The sequence below is a fragment of the Electrona antarctica genome, assembly GCF_951216825.1.
Source record: "Electrona antarctica genome assembly, chromosome: 12".
NCBI lineage: Eukaryota > Metazoa > Chordata > Actinopteri > Myctophiformes > Myctophidae > Electrona > Electrona antarctica.
In genome coordinates, this window is record NC_136793.1 from 20,732,899 (window position 1) to 20,755,806 (window position 22,908).

At 40.7% G+C, this 22,908-nt stretch overlaps 2 protein-coding genes across 3 annotated transcripts in view; both read left to right on the forward strand.

Moving 5' to 3' along the window:
• The first annotated feature begins 1,464 nt into the window (after positions 1 to 1,464).
• fbp1a (fructose-1,6-bisphosphatase 1a) lies at positions 1,465 to 10,575 on the forward strand. Of its 2 annotated transcripts, XR_013791325.1 has the most exons (8): positions 1,465 to 1,712; positions 2,726 to 2,888; positions 3,196 to 3,288; positions 4,162 to 4,305; positions 4,767 to 4,904; positions 5,317 to 5,436; positions 9,311 to 10,448; positions 10,487 to 10,527. XR_013791325.1 is itself a non-coding variant. In XM_079517307.1 (7 exons), exons 1-7 carry the CDS (start codon positions 1,540 to 1,542, stop codon positions 9,491 to 9,493), a joined length of 1,014 nt encoding a protein of 337 aa, XP_079373433.1. In that variant the 5' UTR covers positions 1,465 to 1,539; the 3' UTR covers positions 9,494 to 10,575. The 2 variants fall into 2 exon arrangements, 1 of the variants encoding a protein (XP_079373433.1); XM_079517307.1 differs by having other exon boundaries at positions 9,311 to 10,575.
• A 2,214-nt stretch (positions 10,576 to 12,789) lies between these two features.
• The window catches only part of fbp2 (fructose-1,6-bisphosphatase 2), a 21,420-nt gene continuing 11,301 nt past the window's right edge, over positions 12,790 to 22,908 (forward strand). The window contains exons 1-4 of the mRNA XM_079517306.1: positions 12,790 to 12,982; positions 17,987 to 18,149; positions 18,924 to 19,016; positions 19,697 to 19,843. Of these exons, the coding sequence (XP_079373432.1) occupies positions 12,810 to 12,982; positions 17,987 to 18,149; positions 18,924 to 19,016; positions 19,697 to 19,843 (576 nt within the window). The 5' untranslated portion in view covers positions 12,790 to 12,809. The remainder of the gene's footprint in view (positions 12,983 to 17,986; positions 18,150 to 18,923; positions 19,017 to 19,696; positions 19,844 to 22,908) is intronic.

Sequence of the window (22,908 nt, forward strand, 5' to 3'; positions counted from 1 at the left end):
TTTGTACAAAGCATAAATAAAATAACACAATAATAATACATGAAATCAAAACACAATAATACATGAAATCAAAACACTAAATGTAGGCTATACAAACAAAGGAGAAAATGGAAAAACAGTGATGACACCTTATTTTTTAGGCCAATTTAATTTAATCTTTTAATGGACGGTGTCAGGGCATTCCTCATTTTGAATGAGAATTTCCTCATTGTTTTAAAATGTTGGGCTGTGGCAGTGGATGACACTCACTTTGAGACATTTTTATGGCTTCTGCCTTTTTTTCTTTTTTTTTTATGATGAAAGGTAGGCTGACAGGAAATGAGGAGAGAGATGGGGGGTGACACGCAGTAAAGGCCAGCAGGATCGGGAGTCGAACCCAGCCGCCCTTCTCACTTTGGAGAAGTAGTCACATATGAGGACTGAGGAGGGTATTGAGAACACTGCCCCTTTGACTATCTTAAATAGTAAATACCAATCCCATTTTATTTGCTTAACCTTACATGTCTTCTACCCCGACTGAGACATCTCAGACTAACAATCTTAGTTTGTTGGATGTTGTATGGTTGTATATGGTTGTATGGGGCAGTGGTGGCCTAAGGGTTAGAGGAGCGCACTTGTTGCCGAAAGGTTGCCGGTTAAATTCCCCAGATGGGCAGGAACAATCTGGGTCAGGAAGTGATTGGTCATCACTCACCCAACACTGCTGAAGTGCCCTTGAGCAAGGCACTGAACGCCAACAGTATAAGACTGAGGTTGTACTGGTCAGCTCCCAGGTTTTAATGTGTGTCTGTCTGTGTTTCTATGTGCAGGGCATTGCTGAAAATGAGCACTTGTGCTCAGCTACTAACCTGGGTAAATAAAGGAGAAAATAAAATAAAATGGTGCCCTCTGTTGAAACATCGTAGCGTAACTGGTTCGCCCTGAAATGTATTTATTGTGGCTGGCTGGCAGGCAGGCAGGCAGGCTGATTGATAGATAGATAGATGGATAGATGGATAGATGGATAGATAGATAGATAGATAGATAGATAGATAGATAGATAGATAGATAGATAGATAGATAGATAGATAGATAGATAGATAGATAGATAGCAGAAACATTCATTTAGGTGGTCCTTGTACTTCATAATAAAACGTCTCCATATCTTCTGACAATCTCTTTGCAAAGAGCACGTACAGAAGACATTGGTTGTTCTCAGTTTGATTTCAGGCCTGAGCGCCCCTTGGGCAACAGTAGCCTACTATGAGTTCATAGTTGCATTATACACACACAGTGTGTTATCCGTGGTGTGACCACACATGTTGTCCAGTGCAATCCTACATGGGATTGGTCCACCTCTCAGACCACACCTGTTTAGTGCGCTCTTTCTTGGGATTGGTCCGTCTCTTTGCTCCTCCCATAACCACAACCCTAAAGGTTCCGCCTTGCTAGAATTTGATTTAATGTGCGGTTCCACTTGCTTCACATGGTTCTGCTGCTGCCGTGCAACCTGCTGCCCATCATCTTGCTGCATTGAACCCGGTATCCTCTGTCGAAGCCATGTCGAAAACCCAAGAAGTAATCGACACCAATGTGGTGACAGTGACTCGGTTTGTTCTGGAGGAGGGGAGGAGGGTCCAAGGCACCGGAGAGCTGACAACCCTGATGAATTCTATATGCACAGCCATCAAAGCCATCTCCACATGCGTGAGAAAAGCAGGGATTGCTCATCTGTAAGTACAATTTGTATTATTTATATATTTATTATGTTTACAGTGGTGATGTATAGGCTAATGTTCTGATGCTCTGAACGTATTAGTTGTTATAATTTATTCTCCATTTAGTTATTATATAAGCCTATAGGGATTACTGATGCTTATTTATCAAAAGGGTCATTGTATAAATATTTTGTGAAAGCACCAATAGTCACTCCCACAACATGGTCACAATAGCCTATTGATATTGTATTTCTGGTATATCGGTTGCACATACATCATAACGTTTTCTTATAGTTAGACAAGGTGTGCTGGATATCCTCATGCCATATTGGGGTGCAACCTATATACTCTAAGGGTGCAACCGGCCTGCAGCAGTCATGAACGCTGTCAAATCTTGTGGTGGCTATATCTAAAGCTGACCTCTTGTTGAAACCCATAACTACTACGATATAATGACAGAACTGCTCTTGTTGGAAACTTGACTTGAGAAGTTTGATTTTATTGTTTTATACAGTATCACAGCAAATATTTTCAGTCCACCAGAGGATTTAAAGATGCAAGCCATAACTTTATTTTGTGTAAATAAAACATAATTTTAACCAATCTATATGGATTCATGTGTTAATCTAACTAATAATTGTAGTAATTGTGTCCTCAAAATGTGTGAGGACAAAATTTGAAGGTGTGTCATTCGGCACTGCAATTGGCTGAGCATCGCATAACGGGTGTGCCACATGAGGCCATGTAATATCCCCAAACGGGTATGGACTAGTACAATATAATTAACACAACAATGTTTGGAGGTGGTCTTCTATTGAAAATTTAAGATTAGATCATGTGGTCAGTTAACCACATGGTTGACCAGACCATAATAATGTTATGCTTCGATGTAATATTATATTGAGTAGGACATAAATGCAGCTTTGAGTCTCATGTAAATAATTTACTGTCAGGTCTGAGACAAGACACTGGTAGGCCTATGTTGACGGTTTTAACTGTCAACGTCTCTCTTTTATGTCTTTTAACAGCTATGGCATTGCAGGTCACACCAATGTGACTGGTGACCAGGTGAAAAAGTTGGACATTCTGTCCAATGATCTGTTCATCAACATGATCAAGTCGTCCTTCACCTCCTGCGTGCTGATATCGGAGGAGAACGAAAGGGCCATCATCATAGAACCAGAGAAACGGGTAGGTGACTTGTGTCTTGTCACTTGGATTGTGGAGGAACGGAATAATCACATTTAAAGACGTCTATAACAAGGAAACACATCAGTAAATTTAACTCTGAGAGTCAGTGTACAAATGGAACCAACTGTACCAGTCTGGGGGGGTACAAATGGAATCAAATGGATACTATTACAGGTCCATTTGGTTCCATTTGTACACTCTTGAGGGTTGGAGTTACTAGGATTGTACAGTGCATTACTGTTTATTCCTGCCGAGTTGTAACTGTTGTTGATCCAGTTGACTGAAAGTCACGTTGCTTCTCTTGCAGGGTAAATACATTGTGTGTTTTGATCCATTGGATGGCTCTTCCAATATTGACTGCCTGGTCTCCATCGGCACCATCTTTGCCATCTACAAAAAGGTACAGAATGATGCTCTGCTTTGGTATGAGATTCTTGTGATAAGATGTCTTTGTCTTTATTTGAAAATAGCTGAGTTCACAACATGCTGTAAGCTTATAGATCTACTATATTTGAACGTTTTTGAAAGGTTCTTATTTTATAGTTACCGGTAGTTTTAATTAGTTTTTAAAATAGGTTAAAACCGGCACAGTGAAAACATTGGAAGATAAAATACAAAATACTAGCTATTCATTAATTATTAACAAAGAATAAAGCATTTAATGACACAGTTAGTTAATTAGGTATTATAACTACGTATAATAACCTTGCTTGTGAAGGAAGGGCCAAACAGATGGATTGAAACAGCACACTATTGCATTAGTGGGCTAATCTGTGTTAGGATGTTGCCAAACAGTTTTCACTTATGGCTGTATTGTGTGCACACTGCAAATTTGTCTTGTGGTTCAAGATCAGCTACCACACACAGTTTAGCAACTTTCAGTCAGTGTGTGTGTAATCATTTTTGTGTTGATTGTGCCACATCCACTATGTGTGTTTTTGATAAAACATCACAATTTATCCTATTCTTTTCACTACTACACTATGTTATCAAGTGCTATCATGTTTCACTTCCACCATTCTTATGCAATCCACAGACATACCTAGATACAGGAAAGTCAGACAAAGACAATGTAGGTTAACCCTGCAAGACAAGCTCACAGCTTGCGGTCATATTTGTTTAATTTAATAAAGCTACAAAATCCAGTATAAATGTCAACCGTGTACCATGGATGTCTCATGCTGTAGTTCTAAATAACCACCCGTTACATTCAAACAATGAGGATATGATTACATGACCTGGAAGTATCTTCTTGCACTGTGTGTTGCTGCAGCTGAATGAGGATACTGAGCCGTGTGAGAGCGATGCTCTGCAGACTGGCAGGAACCTGGTGGCAGCCGGCTACGCCCTGTATGGCAGTGCCACCATGGTGGTGCTCTCTACTGGAAATGGGGTGAACTGCTTCATGCTGGACCCGGTGAGTCCCTATTTTGGGCATGTCCAAATAGGTTAATACAAAGAAATAAAAAAGCAGAAATAGCACAATTCTAATGGCTTGATTCCATTGACAGACGTGGAGCAGAATTTGTACTTTGTATGGTTATACTTCCTGAACTAGGATGTCTCAAGACACATTACATGTAGAGCAGAAAACCGACCCACCACACATATTGCGACAGTGGTAACGAAAAACTCCCCCTTAAGAAGAAACGTCAAGCAGAACCCAACTCTAGGGTGGGCGACCATCTGCCTCGACCATATCGGGGAGAGAAATTTCAAATAGAGAGAAGAATAGAGTTTAAGTGACCTTCCCCTCCTCTAGCACTGAAAAAGGCATAAATGCAATTCAAACATGCAAATTACTTTACACCAAGGTGTTACCAAATTTGAACTGTTACACATTTGGTCTAATAGCATTCATCATTTTCTGCTTGCCAGGCCATTGGTGAGTTCATCCTGGTGGACCGAGATGTGAAGATCAAGCCGAGAGGAAACATCTTCAGTATAAATGAGGGCTATTCAATGTACTTTGATCAAGGTGTATTAGACTACCTGCAGAAGAAGAGGTTCCCTAAGGTAATTTAAAAAAAAACTTTAAAAGGAAATTGACATTCATGAATGCATGAAACTCTTGGCTGATATTGTAGTTACACATTGACAAACCTAAATCTAACTCACACGTTTTTATTTTCTCCAATTGTGTTGCTTACATCACAGTGTACATCACAGTGACAAATAACTCAAATCTACAAACAAACCAATGAGGCCATATTCAATCATTTTATACTCAACATTTGTTAAAAACAAATTGTAGATGCTGCTACTGTATTTCCACTATTTTGTAAATGTATGAACATTTTTCAACATAGAAAATATGACGATTAGGCAAAAATAATTGTTATTACCTATAATAATTGTGACAGGCCTAGGTGGCCATTGATTGGATTGTGTTGGTAGAGAAATCTAAATTTGTTTTGTAAATGTGTAGGATGGCAGTGCCCCCTACAATGCCCGATATGTTGGCTCTATGGTGGCAGATGTCCACAGAACACTGATGTATGGAGGCATCTTTTTATACCCAGCACACAAGAAGAGCCCCACAGGAAAGGTGAGATCTTCATCATTTGCTACTTCCAGAATTTCCTTTCTGATTGTTGAATTTGACCCTTACAGTACGTTTTAACAGCGGGAGACCTTAAGAGACCAACGGCGAGCGTCACTTGAATTTCATTGGCTATCGCCCACTATCGCCGGGCGACGTCGCCCAAAAGATGAATTATTTGTATCTTTTCGGCCAACGTTCCTCCACCCACTTTTCGACCATCACCTGTAGCACAGGCGCTTTGGCATGGGGGGTCAGATCAACATATGGAATAAATTCTGTACTGGCCATATATGGAGCGTATCTTGAGTTTACAGGGTTTGATGAGGTCAGATCAACATATGGAATGTCAGAAGAGGTCAGCTCCATATATGGAGATCTAAGGGTGACAGTGTCTTGAGTGTACAGGGTTTGGTGAGGGCCCAGGTAGGGACCTGCGGTCGCAATAATTCACATTGAGTCTAACATTCAGCTCTACTACAAAACAGGAATAACGTAATGGACAGTAATAAAAATGTGACAGTGCCAGTGACAGTGTCACAATATTATGTTGTCACCCCACACATCCTTCATTGCCTAACTATTTGCAAGAAGGACCGAACCATTTCAGTGTTTGAATGATAAGAATACAGAACTACAGTTTTGTAATGTGTAATATGTGTGTGTGCGTGTGTGTTTTACCGCATAAATATTAGTGTCCTTATTCTGGGGCAAAAACATTCTATGAAAATACAAGATCTAGAAGCTCACAACACCTTGTTTTGCAATGCGTTGTGAGCTTGTAGATCAAGGACAATATTTGGTGTTAAGACCGCCTATCGTAAAAGTTTTTACGATAGAAAGCCTCTTCTGCTAGGAGTACACCCGGAAATAATGTGATCTAAAAAAATCCAAGTCTAATATTATAGGATTTATAAAAATACATTTTCCCTGCTTTCTGTTCCCAGACAGCGTTTTTGGTGAAATCAAGGCAAGCTATATTCAACTGCCAATAACTAAAGAACGGAACATCGCGCTGACACTTTTCTTCCACGATGAAAGTAGAGATTCATTTGAGATACTTGGTGTTTACATTGTCATAGAATCAAATATTCTGTGGGTCTTGAAAGATTAGTAAAAACGCTGGCAGTGGCTGCAGACTGTTCTAGAGAAACTCTGGCAGTGGCTGCAGACTGTTCTAGAGAAACTCTGGCAGTGGCTGCAGACTGTTCTAGAGAAACTCTGACAGTGGCTGCAGACTGTTCTAGAGAAACTCTGACAGTGGCTGCAGACTGTTCTAGAGAAACTCTGGCAGTGGCTGCAGACTGTTCTAGAGAAACTCTGGCAGTGGCTGCAGACTGTTCTAGAGAAACTCTGACAGTGAGAGAAAAAGGAGCAGACCTAGAGAGCGCTGCATTTCCTCATTCAGATCGGCTATTTTCGCTGTTTGTGAGGACGCACACACAGCCGCTCGTTATTACGCGGCGGAGCCGTGGAGGAATTTGTTATTATGAGGTTCGGCTTGGCACTTTTTGGCACATTTTGTTGCCCCCCTCGGCGTGTTGCCCTACTCGCAGTGCGTATTGCGCGTATACGTAGCGACGGCACTGCCTGAGGGACCCTGGTCAACTAAGTATAAAGCCGAGTTTAAGTGGTTAAGAGGGAGTTACTGGAAATAGCACATTAATATTGTTTATTTCCCAAGCGCCTTGGATAAAGGCGCTATATAAATGCACCATTTACCATTTACCATGCAAAATACTACAAAAAATATAAAGAGTATAGGGCACTGGTGTTCTATGGCGGGTGAAGATAAAGTCGCTGGAAGTGGAAGGTGCTCTTTTGTCCAAAAGGGTGGAAATAATCTATAATCAAAAGAAGATTATTCTAAGCCACTACAAGGTTAAAATGTTTTAACTGGTATAAAACAGGTCTACATGTTTCATCCTGAGGTGGCCTTCTCCACCCAGGGCAAACAGGACAATACCGCAATTCCAAGCAATACATGAATCAAGTTTCCAGTGTCCCATGACATGATGCATGGACATATGGACAGACAAACACACAACACCGCGTTCGGAAATACCGCACCTGAGCGCACTCGCCTATTTTGCATTGCACAGTGCGCTCAGTGCGCTATTTCCGAATGCGCCCATAATTACAAAATCGAACAGATGTAATTTACAACAGCAAGCCTTTACTAAAATTTACATACATATCATATAAAATCATCAGTGTTCATTTAATTAGTATAAATTTGAGAGTGAACAAATGCAACCAATGGATCCATTTTGTTACATTTGTGATCATAATAATTGCCATGTTTATGTTTTTACCAACCAGGATGTCTGGTGGGAATACATTTTCCGGCCTTTGTAATAAAAAATGTCCAAAACTGGTAATTACCGGCCTAGGGCGAGCTTTGATATAGATATATTTATTAGCATGTCACGATGCCAGGGGCAGCGGAACAAGTTTTGAAGTGGGGTTGCCAGTAGAGAGAGAGCATGACATGGTTATCATGATTCATGACATGATATCAGCAGATATCAATGAACCAGCTGAATACAAAATGTTTCATTGTTTTTTTTAGCCTGGCGCTGGTGGTGATAAATATTCTTAAAGTATGTTTAAATTTGTCAATTTATGGTAAGCAGCAAGCTAGTAGTAGTTAGGCTTTGACTAATTGTATTTATAGTAGGCTTTACATGACTGCGAAGACAAACCAGAAATGAAGGGGAACTTTCTGTGTGTGTGTGTGTGTGTGTGTGTGTGTGTGTGTGTGTGTGTGTGTGTGTGTGTGTGTGTGTGTGTGTGTGTGTGTGTGTGTGTGTGTGTGTGTGTGTGTGTGTGTGTGTGTGTGTGTGTGTGGATTTGAAATGTGTCTGATTTATGGTGGTAATAATAATTGCTGTGTTTTTGTGGTCAGGATGTCTGAGAGGAATTATGATTTACAGTCTTTGTCATAAAAAAAGGCCAAAACCGGTAACTGCCAGCCTGACACAACCTTTGATATATTTATTAGCATGTAATGATGCGACATTTACTTGCAATTTGGCACTACAATGGAAAGAGAAAGATAGAGGACAGAATTTGTGGAAGAATTAAATGTTTATCTAGTAACTAAGTGCTCTGGGCATTTTACCAGCATACTATGACTAACTCCAGCCTCCATCCTTGAATCACCAAGATGTCTACTTCTGGGAACACCACATGACAGCACCTGCTCTCAAAAAATTACTCTATGCCAGTTAATGTCTTTTTATAAGGAGGAAGCGTGGGTGAACCTCCCTATAATCCATAAAAAAGTGGGGAGACCAAAAGTCCTCTGGCCCCCTGGCCTGTATTCCAGCACCACTGGATGCTGGTCAAGCTTACATTTAATTTGTAACTTGGCAGTACACTGGAAAAAGACAAAAAAATTGTGGAATTATTAGATTTTTTTCTCCTCCTGGATAGTCCTCTGGGCACTTAAAAGAGCAGCAAGCTAGATAGGCTTCGACTAATTGTATTTACAGTAGGACTAAGATGCCTTCTTCTGGTAAATGATAAATTGTGCATTTATTATAGTGCTTTTATCCGAGGCACTTTACATGAATGTAATTGTGCATTACATTCACCCATTCGCACACACATTCATACACCGATGGCGGCGGAAACCATGCAAGGCACCAACCTGCACAACGGGAGCAATTATGGGTTCAGTCTTGCTCAAGGCCACATTCGACACTAACTCTGGGGTAGCCCGGGATCGAACTGGGAACTATGAGGTTCCCATCCTGCCACTCTACAGGCCACTGCTGCTACTCCATGCCAGTTAATCGCTAGTACCACTCAGATACAGATGTTCCCAGCACGTCTACAAACTGACTCTTAAACTCTTTCCTTTCTGTCTCCATAGCTGCGGCTGCTGTATGAAGGTGCCCCCATGGCTTTCATCATAGAGCAGGCCGGAGGCATAGCTACCACCGGCACCCAGCTGATTCTGGATATCCAGCCTAAACACATCCATGAGAAGTCTGCTGTGGCTATGGGCTCTCCTGAAGATGTAAATGAGTACCTCTCATTTGTCAACAGAAAGTGAGAGGGTGACGGCGATAGGCTCACTTTACACAACACATACCAAACACAGAGAGAAGATATAGTAGGAGGACCATACGTTCACACTTACACATTCCACACACATATTTCATAATTTGACATGCTGTACGTCTACACGGTGTAGAGCAAGGAACGTAATAAAAAAAGTCAACCAATGAACAAGATTCCTATACAGGATCTCCTCACTGGTCAACAAAAACACCTTGAAGACCCTAACAGGAGCCCTAGTACAAGGTTTCTATGACTATGCATGCACCTCCTGGTACCACAGCACCTCAAAGGCCCTTAAGACAATGCTCCAGACTTCCCAAAGAAAACTGGTCATGTTACTACTTGGCCTCACAACTCGAACCCACCTCACCCCTGCCCATTTTGACAGACTGGAATGGCTTAGAGTTGACGACAGAGTACAGCATCTTGCAATGGGTCTGGTCCACAAGATTTGATACAGCACCAAGATACCATGTACCTGTCTAAATATTTCCTTAATGTCAACGAAGTCCACACCATAACACCAGAGGGAGCTCAACAAACCATGTGCAACCCAGATTCGGCACAAACAAGGGACTAAATTATTTTCACTCATATGCCACCAAAATGTGGAACGCCCTACCAACAGTCATTAAGACATGCGAATCCCTTGACTCCTTCAAAACTGCTCTCAAAGGGCACCTATGGACGGCTGCAAATCGAAACTGGCCCCTTTAAAACCTGAATCCTCCACCCACCCCTTTTTCCCCTCACTGTATGTTTTTCCTCCCCACTTTTTAGCTCCTCTATGATGATTTCCTGTTTTTAGCTATATAGAAGAGTATATTTGTACGTCTCTAATTCTTATGATGAATTAAACATGGCGGGCCCTATTGTAAACAAGTCTAATACTTTATGGTGTCGTCCAGAGTTAACCGTTTTGTATTGAGTTGTGCTTGAAATGTACTGTAACACACACACACAACACACACACACACATTTAAAGTCCAAAATGGAGATCAAAGATGTGTGATGACCAAAGACAAGTGCATCTCATTCTGATGATGATGATGCGATTCCTCTAAATAAAACCAAATGTGCCAAAGACTACAGTGTCAACTGTTTTTATGTACTGTAAATTATGGTCCTTGCGTGCTCACCCTGCAACAGTTTAGTTGCAAAACGGAGTTAAAAAAAGTGACAACAAAAGTATATATTTGGTGATTTTTGGAACTATCCTTCTTTATTTCAGACAGAAGTCCTTAGCACATGACATAAAGGTAACATACGGCAACATAAAGAGACATTGACATAAGAAAAAGGATTAAAAAGAATAGTACAATTCAAAGATATATTGCTCACTTGTTGACTAGTAGTTACCTTATAGTAGTACTAGTAGTAATTTATTTGCAGAGTGCATTTATAGGTCAGGGCTACTGAACTATTCTCAGAAGTTGACCTTTCAGTTAAAGGTCAATAGAAGTGCAGAGGGAGCTGTAATGACTTTGAGGTACACTTTGTAACGGTCAGATATTTCTATCACTGCTACTAATTATTAAATCACGGGTTGTGAATGATGGCAGTTGCTACAACTTGAGTTGCTGTTTTGCTGGTTAGTTATTAGCACCCATGATGACTCTAATACACTAGTTATCCTGATTCCTGAACCTTTATCATTTCATGGACCCCCAGTTTAATATGCATTAGGCCAAGCTCAGAGTGCCTTGAGTTGCGAAGCTTTGTGAGCTTGTAGATCAGCTATTTTCATATTGTTTTGCCTCTTTCTTATATCATTTGACAATTTGGCCAATGTTGGACCAGTTTTTATAACATAGTTTGTTGATTACTTTTGATGCAGTAATGTTATTATTATTATTTTTTTTAGGTATTAGGTATTAAAAGTCCTGACATTGTCACTGTCATCTGGGGACCCCACATGTTGAGAACCACTGACTACTGACTGAATGGTTCTCAATCTTTTCAGTCCCCCTCAAAATAACCATATTTGATGCACACTCATTATGACTGTACTGTATGTTGGATTGTTTACTGTTGAGTGAGGACACAATGTTGCACATTAAGCAAATCATCTGGGGACCCCCCAAAATCATTTGGAGACCCACCCTGACCCGTGGCTATTAAAGGCCTATTGGCATAAATAATGTAACATGTATTACTTGGCTTCAGGGTGCTTCAGTCTATGACTCTTATAACTTATTTAATTGATAGTAGTGGGCAGTGCATACATGCATCATAAGAATAATGTGGACAGTGAGCTCATACACCCAACATATCACTTGACTACTTGAAGCTTAAATTTATGTAAGTAGTAAGTAAGTAAGTGTGACATAAGACATGTATTTCATTTTTATTTTATTTCTTGCGTTGCCCCTGTCCCCTGTTCACAGCGCATGAACCAAAGTTATGTTGTGTTTGTTTTCTGCTCTCTAATAGTGGCTTATTAAAGGTATATTCAGTGATTTGACTTAATTCAAATATCACTTGTTTTTTCTTTTTTTCTGGATAATCCTCCCTACTATAGAGTGTGCTGACCATATAAGGAGTTCCTCCCTGTCCCCAGTGAGCCCCTGGGGTCAAAAAACCCTAGTTTCAGTTTTGGTGGCGGGTGGCAAAGCCTTCATCCAATCAGGATGAGAGGGGCCTTCCTCCAATCATGATCGAGTGGGGGCGGGCCTTGGTGCACATGCTGTTGGCCTGTTGCACTTCCCCCCACTGTAGAGCGTGCATGTGCACATTTTGTTACCGGGGCGGACTGGGTGGTTTTCCAAATCACCCAAATCACTGAATGCTCCTTTAATATGCTGCAAACTTAACACATATATTAAAATGTGAGATCCTTATGTAATAGCATGACTGTGTCTGTGTCCAATCTCCACCGCCTGTTACCCGATTCCCAAACACACACGTACGCGCAAACGCACACACACACACACACACACACACACACACACACACACACACACACACACACACACAGTCACACACACACACACACACACACACACACACACACACACACACACACACACACACACACACACACACACACACACACACACACACACACACACACACAAATAGAACCCTCGGCGTGCTCTCATGTGGCTGGGAATGAAAAGGGCTTGACCTGGTAATGATCTTGCACACAGACACATGGACACAGCCTGTCCCCTGTCCCACAGTCTGCCCTGTACCCCTGTGTTGCATAGCTAGCTACACACTGCTGCCGTTTGCTACCAGCTTGAGAAGGGAGTAAAGAGCCTTGAGAAGGGAGTAAAGAGCCTTGAGAAGGGAGTAAAGAGCCCAACATGTCGGACCAGTCTGCGTTTGACACGGACGTGTGGACCCTGACTCGCTTCGTCATAGAGACCGGTCGCCAGGCCAAGGGGGCGACTGGCGAGTTGACGCAGCTCATCAATTCCATGTTGACTGCCATCAAAACCATCTCCTGTGCTGTACGCAAGGCAGGACTGGTCCACCTGTAAGTAGCCTACTGCCAAAGTAGCTAGCTACACATTTTATGGACCAACTGGACTCAAAACTGATCTATTGTGCTATATTGTATAGGCCAGTGGTAACCAACCTTTTCAAGCCCAAGAGCCCATTTTATTCCCAATTGTAAGCCATGATCTACCACTAAAGTTTGTTAAAAAAAAACACTTGTTTTTTTGCGATTTCTGATAGGCTCAATGAATGTGCACACAAGTCTATAGTTTAAGAATAAATAACTGATAGTTATATAATTAATGCCTAAATATTAAGACAAATGTATTAGAAATATACATATTATTATTATTATCTTATTTGTTGAGTTTTTTTTAATAAAACAAAACGCATAGGACAATTGCTTATATAGCACAATATTTAGTTTCTCAGTTCGATGAATATTCACATTTACAGATGTTCAAATGACAAATGCATACAGTACATGACCATATATTTGAACAGTTATGGTGACTGATACAATAGGGCTATACTATAGGCCTACCATTGAAAATGCAATGATGTATCATGTAGCTTTTGTCATACAAAAGATCTCCATCATCTACCAGCATAAATCCAGTTAAATCAATACAGGTATGTTCTTGGGAATAAGTTCTAGAAGAAAAACTAAACTAGGGTACATGTGATGTAACTATAGTAAGTGAGTTCATAAGCATAGTCCAACTAGAACAAGAGAGTAACATATCAATGAATGGTCAAATACACAGTTATTATTTGGTTGTTGACTCATACCTTGTTTTGATTACAAGCACAAGCCTGAATGGGCCTAATTTCTTTAATAAAAATGAGGCAGTGAGGTGCCTCTTATGAAATATTCTCACAGGGCCATAGCCTAAGCCAAGGAACAATGTGTTAGCCTACCTACAGTTTTGTGCCGTTCATGGATAAGTTAAAAAGAGGTTTGCGAGTTGTCAATATACACCAACATCACTCTGGTCTACTGACTGATTGGATGTTCTGCCATCGGTTGTTAATGTTTAAACCAATAAGACCTGAGGCCAATCTACAAACTAGAGGTTTGGGACGATTAGTTAACATTCTTTGAAAAGTTAAGCTTTTTTCGCCATTCCAAGTGGCTAACTGGCTATGACTGCCTGCTGAAGGTTGCAGGCCTGGGTAGACAACCTGGCCTGGCGGAGATTGGCAGAGATACAGTAGTTAAGGCAATCAATTCTACATGTTTCAGCCCTTCAGTAACTATTCTCTTGCCTTAATTTTGCATACATCACAGGCAACACACTTGTGCTCAAACAGAAGCATGCATGAGGAAAAATAAATAACATATCTTCAAGCCAACAACGCGTTGAATCGCGGCGCATTGTTAGCTTGTAGATTAGTTCAGAAAAAACGTAACACTTCCGGCACTAGTCTGCTTAATAATTGCGTAATAATGTAGTTTCATACAAACTGTACATCGTGCAAGTACATTAACGGTGCTGAAAGCAGCTATCCCAATAGCCAGAACACTGAGCATGTGTGTGCAAAGTGTGGAGTTATTTGGAGCATGCATTGGAACACTGCTCTGAACTCCATGGGTGTCCTCCTTAATTCTGGTAGACATATAAATCAGTAGTAGGCTACTCAAACGTTTTCATGCGAAGGACCCCCATAAGGATATGCATTTGGCAGTGCAGACCCCCACCTAAAAATGTTTTGTGCAAGGGACCCCCCCAGAAGAGAAGAGCTATGTTAAAAAAAAATCTAAATTCAAATCTAGCGACTTTTTACTGGGGCGAGTTCCGAACTGCAAGCACCTATCAAGTGTTCTTTCAGAGCAGTTTTGAAATTTAACTGATTTGTGCCAAATCTGGGTTGAACATGATTGTGGAGCTCCCTCTGGTGTTGTGATTGTGGACTTGCAAGGGTGGAACAAGGGTATCAATGAGGTGTAGGTATATTATGGATGAACCACGAAATGAATGGAAAACAGTCGGGACATATCAGGGCAACTATGCGTAGTGTATGCATCACTGTTGTGCCGTATTGAACTGTTTAGTTTCTATTGCCTTCCTGGCCTGGTATATAACTGGAAATATAACTGGCCTTCATATAATTGATCCCCAGGAACTCTTGAGGCGGTTCAAGGATCCAGAATGTGTCATTATATGTCAGTATGTTACTGTATGTAGACAGACGCTATAGTACAGATAGTTTTCCCAAATCCAAGGAGAGAGTCATGTCAGGCATCAATAAAGTAAGTAAGTAGAACAGTGAGTGAACGTCTTCCCCCAGTCTGCTTGTTTTGTGTTCCAGGGCAGGCTGGATGCATGTGTTAATAGTTGTACCACCAAACACAGTATGTGGCTACTGGCTACCTACAAGACAGATTGTATACTGTAATTCATATGGTCAAAAAAGATTGTATTAATATTTTTAAGTGGAAATCTAGTCCACAGTGCAGTAAGTATCTAATACCAGACCACACACTCTTGTGGCAGCACCTGAACAAATGTGAGGGGGACAGTGAACTTTGACTAACCTTGCAGTCATTTTTGCATTGCACTTTTTTGTACATGAGGTGACAAAAGGCTGGATACATCTTTCACGGTCAGCAAAAGGTAAAAAATACTGATATGATAAGAAATGCTTCAAGTGAACCTTGATTGCACAATGTTTTTCATTTCTTCAATCTGGACAAAAGTCAGTTTTCTCAAGTACTAAGTATTTATTTGTGGCTTTTTTCCCCCTTTTTTTAGCTGGAGTTTTCAAAATATTGTCTTCTATTCATTTTGTTTTAGACATGAAAACATTTTATTTTGTACAACGGTGGCACGTACAACTACAACTAGCCTATCTACAAGCTCACAATATGTCGCCATGTGATGCTTTGTTAACTTATAGATCTGCTATTTTTCTTTTTTAATATGAATGTTTTTGTATTAAATCAATTAGCTCAATTAACTGTTTTGCACCAGCAGCTGAACGAGCATGCAGCATTCTCTATACAGGAAGCAGACTGTGAAATGTGTAAACTGTCAGCTGGTGTCTTTGACGTAATACATACAGTACATACAGAACAGTAGGCTATAAATGCCATTACATGTCATGTGGATATAAATAACTGAGACCAGCATACTATTACTAGCAGACAAAAAGCATAGCATTGGAGTTGCTCAAAAGCATACTAGCATGTATGCTAGTCTGCATGGTCGCTCCCTGGACTCCTGTATACCTACAGTATGTATATATCAGTGTTCATATTCCTTGTAACTTTCTCTGACATTATACTCCAGACAGTGCTGTGTCCTGATGTGTCCTGTTAATGTCACAAATATCCCAGAGTGATTGACAGCTATAGTGAAGGTGGCGCCTTGTAGGCCTACAGATCCACGGTGGACCCCGGTCAACTAGATAAATCAAGTGGTTAATAGTATCGGATTATCATAACACTGGATTGGAATGATCAGTGTAGGCTGCCCAGAAGAGAAGATTAACATTTGAGTCAACATTTTCAAAGGTCAAGGCCTCAATGTCAAGGTCAAACAAAACATAATATGGCATATTTTAGGAACAGAGTGGCACAGAAAGGGAATATTTGATACATTGGTTTTCCTTGTGTGTGTGTGCGCCAATTAATCAACCAACCATAGCATAGCAAGCAGGCTTGGCAACCACAGATAATTTTACAAGGAGTTTATGGTGGTGTTCAGTTCATATTATGCAATCTAAAGTGTGTAATAAACTATGAACTAGAGAACACCCCGATACCCTAACTGTGGTCTGAAAGATACTGAGCCATACAAACTAACATTCAATGATATCTAAATGTAAATAAGGCCACCTCAGCTAAACAAAGACACAATGGCTCTAGGGCTAGGCTACTGTGAAGATTGGTCAGGCTTCATCTATATTGCTTTAAATACTTTACCATTTTCAAATGTCATCATTAGCAGACTGGAATTTTTTGTGCTACTGCGCCATCTGATGGGAAGATTTGATCTGATGGGAAACACAAAGGAAAGCCTGCAGTCCTGATAGCTGTACATAAAATTCATGTAAAATATCTGAATTTTACACACAATTGCATTGTTTCTATAATTTATGTTGAGAACATGTATTTTGTGTGTGTGTGTGTGTGTGTGTGTGTGTGTGTGTGTGTGTGTGTGTGTGTGTGTGTGTGTGTGTGTGTGTGTGTGTGTGTGTGCGTGCCTGCGTGCGTGCGTGCGTGTGCATGTGTGTCAGTGTCAGAGAGAGTTTATTTGAACCACAGTAAAGGACACACTACATTGAACCTGTCCAGGGTGTAGTGAAGACAGATCACTTGCCACACCTGTGCTGACACACACAACCATGACTGATGCTCCACACTCAGTGGACCTAACACTGAACAAATTGTGTTATTGATGATCCCCTAAACCAAACAGCCTCTGATATTAATATTATACTGTAGGTCATGATTTGTTGCTGCAGCCAAGTATATATATAGTTTCATAACATACTTCAATGCACTGTAAATTTGACTATGACTTACATAGCAATTTGCTATGTAAGTAACCCCAGACATCAACTTCATTCATTGTGAAGAGAGAAGAGACTGTACTGTTCTTACTCAATGGCTGGATGTCATTCATTCTTTATCGAAAGGGCCACCAATGTTTACAACTAGATTACAACTAGGGCTGCAACTATAATTATTCTCATATCAATCATTCTATCGACTACTTTTTATATTAATCAAATAATCGAGTATTCAGTGTTTTATAATTGAAGCCCTATTTCATATTTTGTCCCATATTTTGTCCCACAACGATATCCCACAAAAATTACAAAGATGTTGTGAGTTACAAGCAACATTGTGAGCTTGCAATTGCTATTATTAGAATATAAAATGGTGCTCATTCACATTTGTATTTATTTATTTAACTTATAAATGATTATATTTAAATCAATTGGGGTTTTGTATGCATGCACCCTTGTGCATTAGTATTATTGGAGATGTGAGTGTCCAACCTAAACGCTGGCTGTTGATTGGTCCATGCAGGCAGGGCCTGGCAGGTTCGGTGAACGTGACGGGAGACGACGTGAAGAAGCTGGACGTTCTGTCCAATGACATGTTCATCAACATGGTGCAGGCGTCCTACAGCACATGCTGCATGGTGTCTGAGGAGAACAAGGATCTCATCGTCACCCCCAAGGAGAAAAGGGTAGGAGTGTGTGTGTGTGTGTGTGTGTGTGTGTGTGTGTGTGTGTGTGTGTGTGTGTGTGTGTGCTCTTGTAATATCACACTTGTGAAGGCCAAATATCCCCAGTCCAAAGTATAGTAGATCTATAAGCTCTCGTGTTGTGACATGTGGTAGATCTGCTATTTTCAGTGCAAACACTTTAATCCTTAAATGGTTAAAGAGATTGATTGATTGATTGACTGATTGATTGTATGGACTATCAGACACAGAAATCTAATGTATTTTCATGTTATCTACATGAAAACACTTGACTTTCCACATTGCTGCTGACTGCTAGGCTAGGACCTTGAGGGGTACGTATAGCCTACTATAATATACGATGCCAGTGGTTATCAAGCTGTAGACACTGGACCTCCACCTGAAAAATGTTGTGCCAGGGACTGAATCAGAATCACTAGTATTTGTCACATCATAGCTTTACAGGAGTAAATCAGTAGAAGAGACTGATTTATCTAGCACAAAACTGAATACGCGCCACAGGTCAGTGACAAACATTATGGTGAACAGCGCCATCTGGAGTACAGTATGAAACAAATGATCGCTTTCAGCTTTCACGAGGCATCTGGTTACTGAAAAATCGAATTACAAAGCCTTTTAGGAATGTTCTCTTTGAACGCACAATAGTAATACGGTATACCTCCATAGTAGCAGGCCTAGATGACTATCACCATAATTTGCTAAAATAATTACCTTTTTAACGTATCCATGTTTTTTAATAGTTTGGTCTCATTATAGGGAAAATATGTTGTTTGCTTTGACCCTCTGGACGGCTCCAGCAACATCGACTGCTTGGCTTCTATCGGTACCATCTTTGCCATCTACAAACGGGTGAGTTTGTTTAAACAGAGTTAAGTGCAACATTACTACAGGAGTTATTTCAGAACAAAACTCCTCGGTGTCAAACTCAATAATTCCGCCTAAATGTTGTCCGTGTAGCGTAGCGTGATTGCCGTGATATTCGAAACACCTGTTGAAACGTTTAAGACCAGTTTACTTTTCGGTTTTCTGACTGTGCCTTTACAGTAGTAACCATTTATGGACACAAGAGGGTGCAATCGAGCTTTTACATCTCAAAATGTGCTGCTGCAGCTGCACATAAGTTATATGATATGTAGTGTAGCACACACACATTAGAGTTATATGATGTAACTAATGTGTGTTCACTGGCAGGCCAAACCGACATAAGAGAAGATTTTATCATGCACAAATTCAGTAACAGAGAATGATATTGAAATATTACATTTGGAATCACTGGATGACACAGGACTCAATCCATCTGACCCAATTGAATCAATATCATTTGTCCTAAGTTAGTTAGTTAGTTTCTTCTTTCTTATTTTTTAATAGAGGTGAAGATTAAGAAGGGTTAAAGAACAGAGATATAGACCTACAGCATCACTGTTGATCACGGCTATTCTCGCCACTCAAGTATGACAAAGTATGTAGGTGGTTCAATATTTTAATTTGTGTTTTAACTCTTCTCTATCTGTTTGTTGGTGCGGAGGCAGATATCGGAGCCGGAGGGTGAACCCACAGACCAGGATGCCCTGCAGCCTGGGAACCAGATTGTGTGTGCGGGCTATGCCCTGTATGGCAGTGCCACCCTGGTGGCAATCAGCACTGGCTCTGGCCTCAACTTCTTCATGTTGGATCCTGTGAGTATCTCAATTACAAGAACAAAGAGAACTGTAGCCTGGCATGGCCAGACTGGGTCAAATTCAAAAAATGCTTTTGGTGATAAACCCTCCCCATATTTGCATACTGGGCCCTGATTGGTGCCCCACAACTTTCGGGGCAGTGAAATCCAATCACAACCGAGCGGGGCCAGACCGAGGGCTATTTTTTTCCACTGGCAGATTAATCTGGTGTACAGGCTAACTGCTGTGCAGTGAAAAATATTTCATGGCTTCTGGATTTGTTTCCATGCGTTACTGCTCGGTTTCGGATAAGGTTTTGCCTCTGCACAGGCGATAGTAACTCTGAGTTTGGGAACCCACAACAAAAATGTCTAAAATAGCAAAAGTAGCAGATCAGATCGGTTTGTTTGTTTGATTATTTATTTATTCGTTTTTGTTTATTTATTACATGTTATAATGGAAAATGTAATGGAAATGTGACCAACTTCACAGGTTCTGGAAAGCTTCTGGTTATGGAAGTTTCTGGGTTTACCCATCTTAGTAAAAAAGCCATCTGTCACTGGCTTTTCACAGAAGTGAAACAGTCAATCACAGAAGTGATTAACTTTTTTCCAATAGAGAATAGAGCTTTTAGTTCTCCCTTCGACAACATCTAATAGGCCTGCAGGTGGTCCATGGGAAAATGTTTTAAAATAAAAATAAAGTGCCTTTGCCTTATGTATTAAAATATGTTTAAATAATACAGTATTTCAAAAGTCCATTAAATATAACAAAATATTTGAGTTAATAGCTAATAAAAAGATTGAAATTAATTGCACGATACTACGTGCAATAAGTTATATCAAGCCCAGGATATTTAACTGAAATATACAGCCTTTTTTTCTCTCTTTGTTTTCTGTGAGAACCACTTATCTATTCCTATCCCACGGTTACCCTTATTCCATTCTCGTACTTTATCCAACCTTCCATTAAACTCAGGATAACCGATATACAGTACTGATAGAGCAGACACATCACATGATGACACATTGATGCCACATTTCCTAATAATGATGACTCAGGTAAGCTGGCCTCGGAGACCGCAGGTATTTTGTTGTTCAAAAAGGCAAGCTGGTACACTAACCCTTCTTGAGATTCTAACTCCCTTTTCTGTGGAAAAGGGAGTTAGGGACTTCCCAGTAACTGACAACATTGACACACTTCCACGGAACAGTGCACACTGCACAGAAGGTTTAGTGCACTGTTCTGTGGAAGAAAATACAAAATCTTCACTTTGCTATATTACTAAATGCATGATCAGGGACCACATGCAATACCTTTGCGGACAGACCACCTGTTGAAAACCCCTGATCACACAGATCGCACACAGTGTTGTTGACCATGCTGACCATTATAACTCTTAATTGAGAGTTTAAACAGGCAACATTGTGTCCATAAAGCTTAGTCCCTGCCAACAAATGTTTCCTCGTTCCCTATTTGTTTGTCATCACTGTAGTTGTGATTGCATCATTATCCTTCCCATCAAAGGTCTGTTTCAGTTTTATGGTTTTACTAGGCTAGAGTTTACTTTCTTTGAGTAAACTATAAATCTGTTATAAACCATTTCAGTATCGTACACGCAAGCATAATGTAACACGTTTCTCTTTTAAGCCTCATAAAGCAAGATAATAGTATCTTGCAAGTACCTGTGAGCCCCACATTTATTTATCTTTTTCACTTTCAGCCTCTCTGAAAATGATGATGACAGCAAAGGAAACTTACTTGATTATGTGTATATGCTGTGTACAGTATATGAACCAATGTAGCAGTGTCTATGGTAGACCTTTATTATCTTCTGTAGAAATACAGTTTCAACATCACACAGCTGATGATGACGAGCACTAGGGGCAGCGGTGGCCGAACGGTTTGCGGAGCGGTCTTGTTATCGGAAGGTCGCCAGTTCGAATCCCCGGACCGGCACGTTAAAATTACCACCGCTGAAGTGCCCTTGAGCAAGGCATTGAACCCCTACCATGAAATGTTCTATGAGCAGGGTCTGGCTGTAAACAAGCATCTCGAGCTTAGTCCATTCACCCTGGGCAAACAAAGAACTTTGCTTTGCTTTTCACTCGGGGGGAGGAAGGAGGGGTTACGTGTCGTGCACCTTGACATGTAGAGTCAAGTGGGCAGGCCGGGTGAACCGAAGACGTTCTGGTCACCAGACGGCCTCTCTACCCACTCAGCTATGGCCTCCCCTCTGCCCTCATGTCATAAACTACGAATGAGAATACCAGGATTATACCATAAGGGTGTCAATCTAGTATATGTCTGTTTTTTTCCATTTCCTTGTTCCTGTTTTTATTCTCCATCAAGCAAAAGAACCTGCACACCTGGTCTGTCTTGTTAGATTAGATTGCAGTGAATTTGTTTCCCGTCTAAAGGTTTATTTATAGTCCTTCTGGCAAGATCTGTTCTTGTCGACAAGCGATACTTACTGACTATAAATGAGCATTGTGAGGAAGAACATGCACATCCAATAAAAGTGCAGGTGGTGAGCAGAAAACTTTAAAAAAGAAATACAGCTTACAGACAGTTAGGCTTGAGTTTAGAACGCCACATTTAACGCACCCACAAAGCCTGCAAGCTTGAAGCTTCATATTCTTCATCAGGCAGAGTAAACACCGAAACAGAAATACTGTAACGGGAAGGGCAATGATGCAGTCATGACCAAAGTGATGACAAGGGAATGAGGAAGGAAACATTTGAATGCATTTGAATACATTTGAGTGCATCATGGACACAATCTTTACCATTTTAACTCTGTGGAGTTGAAACGGTCAGCATGGACAACACTGTGTATTTTAGAATTGTCTGCATACTGTAGCTCTAAACATCACACAGGCACGCTGTGGGAGCATTCAATGCTACGTTGTAAACTGGAGCCCAATAGTGTGTGTGAGTGAGCAGTTCTTCCCTCTTTTGTAGATATACATATGTACATTTGACCGATGTCAGCTCTGTACTTATTTTCTCTCTACATCAACTTCGCCCCCTTCACCTTGAATGTTGAATGGTGAAGTCTCCGTCCAGACACTGGAAGACTG